Raw genomic sequence first — 3,090 nt, forward strand, 5'->3', positions numbered from 1 at the left:
TGTGTGTGTGTGTGTGTGTGTGTGTGTGTGTGTGTGTGTGTGTGTGTGTGTGTGTGTGTGTGTGTGTGTGTGTGTATCTGTATGTGTTTATATATGTGTTTATATATATGTGCTTGTGGATTTGGCGCATTAACAATATAGCATAATGCAGTTTCACCAGCTAACATTTTTTTTTATACCCGTTTTAATCCTTTTTTTTTTTAATCCATTTTTTTAATCCCCCCTTTTTAGGCGCTGAACATCCAAAACGGCTGATATCACTATTAACAGATTAAATTTAATAAGCATTTGGGTCTGTTATATGTGTAATGTTACCAATAACTAACAAAGATTAATACATCCTATAAATATAAAGACTCGTCTTCAACATCTCTCAGACAATAACGTTGCTTCCGCTTGTATGTGCGAGTGTGCTGAAAAGTTTCTGGCTTTACGGGTCTCGTGAAAGGCCTGGTTGGAGTCCCAACCTTCCTAATTCTTTTACAGAGATTAGAAAAGCCGAAGAGCCGCTGCAAAACGCGTGTGAATCTGAGAGGGAAATATGTTGAAATATGTTGAATAAAACCATAATCAACTGATCCACCTGTATTTTCTTTTGCCCAAAGCCAGGAAATTTTCAGCGCCCTCTCGGATATGCGTTTGTGCGTGAGTGTGTATGTGTGTGTTTCTGTTTGTCTACGTTTTTATATGTGTTGAAACAAAATTTAGATGTATATAAATAAAGGTGGATTTGATACAATTTTTCTCAATGATATCATTCATGTTAAGTAATATTTTTCCTCATTCAAATTAAAACAGAGTTCCATACTAACAAAGAAATATTTACTTACCTGTTCAGTTCCTGACTGAAAACCAACTATCTGAACGTTCTCTATTCATCTATCAGACTGTAATTCGTTTCCCTGCTTCTACCTGTCTTCTAGATTTAATATGATTATTAAATATAAGCTTGCTGCCTCGGTGTCAGTGGTTTCAGATTTCGAATGAATTCTGCAATATATGTGCATGCGTCTGTGTGAGTCTGTCATATTTATGTTTGTGTATCTGTCAGCTTTATATGTATGCCTGTCCGTGATTATATGCATGTATATATTTATGTGAATGTCTGTATCGGCGTGTGTTTTTGTCTTTTCGAGAATTTATGACATCACATGATGTTTCATGGTGATGAGTAAAGCTATAAATACCCATTTAAGATCTTTACTGTGAGATGACTATCACTTCATTAGCTTTATTATAGCAAATACTAACAAACCCATGGAATAATAAGGGCACCACGTCACACAAAACAAGAAATGAAGCCAAATTGATCAATCTTATTGAACATATTCAATAATGAATTCCTGCATTACTACGGCACTCCATCAGTTATGACGACGAGGGTTCCAGTTGATCCAATCAGCCTCAAATCTCTGTTATAAACGAAAGACACATTGGCTACTGAAATTAATGTTTTACTTCACGAAAGTATCGAGGTTTATGTGTCATTATCAAGTGAATGTTAAGTAGTGCAGCAACTGTTGAGATACGAACTTTCAAATGTTAGTGTAACCTATTGAATTATATATAGCGGGTTCAGCAATTTATATATGTCAGATTGTAGAACAGTGAATGCATATACTTGAAATGAGCCGACAACTGATGAAGGGTCGTTTCTCTGTGTTTACTTGTTCTGTTTTCCATTTTATTTATTTATATATGCATATATATTATATTACATGTAGAAGGTTGAAAAGGAACACACGAGTTGATATGTGTGGAAAAAAAAGTCAAGGTAGAAAATGGTAAAATAATTTTATAAAACAACATTTCAGTACCGGTTTCAGTCATTGAGACTTTTTCAACTGTAAGTATGGAAAACAATTAAATTTTGGAGAAATTAAAAGAAAAGTTTTTTTAAAAGAATATTTGCATAGTGTTCAAATACAAGGGGCATTTTCCTTGTCACTGCTTGTTTCTGTCTCTCTTGTTCGAGTGAACAAGAGAGACAGAAACAAGGAAAATGCCACTTGTATTATATTATATTATATTATATTATATTATATTATATATTACGATCTCGTTTAGCCATAGTGATAGTAACAATCATCGTTAGCATTCAATATACTATATGCTTTATAGTAATCCATTTGGTCAGTCAGTACAGAGTGTAGTACCAATGAATAAATGAATGGAAAAAAACAGGAACAAGCAAGAGTTACATAGTACGGTATATTTAAAACTTCACATTCTAGAATTTCAACATGTGTTCTTAAACTCCCAGAAAAGAAAATATTTTATAAATGTAGAGCAGACAGGTTTCATGGTGTGTCGATGTGATAATACGAGAGAAAATGAAAAATGAATTAAAAGTTGAACTAAAAGAAAAGATATTGCTTTTGTTTTTTTTTATATATGGCACCATCGTGGTATGAATTATATAAACACATTAATGTTTAGGTACCAGATACGCTAAATGATAGACGAATACCATTATAATATGTAGTTTCGAAGCTCACTTTTCAGATATATTGCCATCAAGTAAAATGTAGTTGATTCCCTTATTGCGTTATATTGTATCACGTGAGCAAAAGTCAGTATGTGGAACGTTCAAACGCGAGTTTCAAATTAAAAATGAATCAATCGAGTTTGTCTTCAAAATTTTTAATCGTAGAATATCAAGGGCAGACGAATTTTGAAACTGAAATTCTCCGATACATTTTGTCGTCGGATGCATTCTACGTTTATTTGCATCGTGAAAGTTTCTTGTTTTACCACAATATCAGCTCCTCCAGTTTTCCAAATCTTCAAATGTTTGCGGTAAATCTCTATTTTTCGTTTCTGGTAATAACAGCAACAGTAATCCCGCTATCACTGACAAAAGGCCGAAGATACTTAGAGGAAGCCATTTGACATAGGATGATAGTTGAAGTATAAAGGGTCCGCTTATACCACCGATACGGGCAGAAAAGGAAGCTAAACCTAATCCGTTAGCTCTGGAAAAAAAGAATGATTAACATTATTATAGAGATATTTTTAGTAGGACTTGATTATCTTTCATATATTTTAATAATTCAGACAGAATTTTCCACATATGTAGTGTATTTATAT

At 33.3% G+C, this 3,090-nt stretch overlaps 2 protein-coding genes across 2 annotated transcripts in view; both read right to left on the reverse strand.

Moving 5' to 3' along the window:
* LOC106872415 (organic cation transporter protein) overlaps positions 1 to 1,651 on the reverse strand; it is a 14,654-nt gene extending 13,003 nt beyond the window's left edge. Inside the window, exon 1 of the mRNA XM_052972311.1 lies at positions 831 to 1,651. The gene's annotated coding sequence lies outside the window, so the exon portion shown is untranslated. The remainder of the gene's footprint in view (positions 1 to 830) is intronic.
* Positions 1,652 to 1,777: 126 nt separating this feature from the next.
* Positions 1,778 to 3,090, reverse strand: part of LOC106872420 (uncharacterized) — a 44,894-nt gene continuing 43,581 nt past the window's right edge. Inside the window, exon 18 of the mRNA XM_014919414.2 lies at positions 1,778 to 2,975. Within this exon, the coding sequence (XP_014774900.2) occupies positions 2,762 to 2,975 (214 nt within the window). The 3' untranslated portion in view covers positions 1,778 to 2,761. The remainder of the gene's footprint in view (positions 2,976 to 3,090) is intronic.

The sequence above is a fragment of the Octopus bimaculoides genome, chromosome 13 (assembly GCF_001194135.2).
Source record: "Octopus bimaculoides isolate UCB-OBI-ISO-001 chromosome 13, ASM119413v2, whole genome shotgun sequence".
In the NCBI taxonomy this organism is placed as follows: Eukaryota; Metazoa; Mollusca; class Cephalopoda; order Octopoda; family Octopodidae; genus Octopus; species Octopus bimaculoides.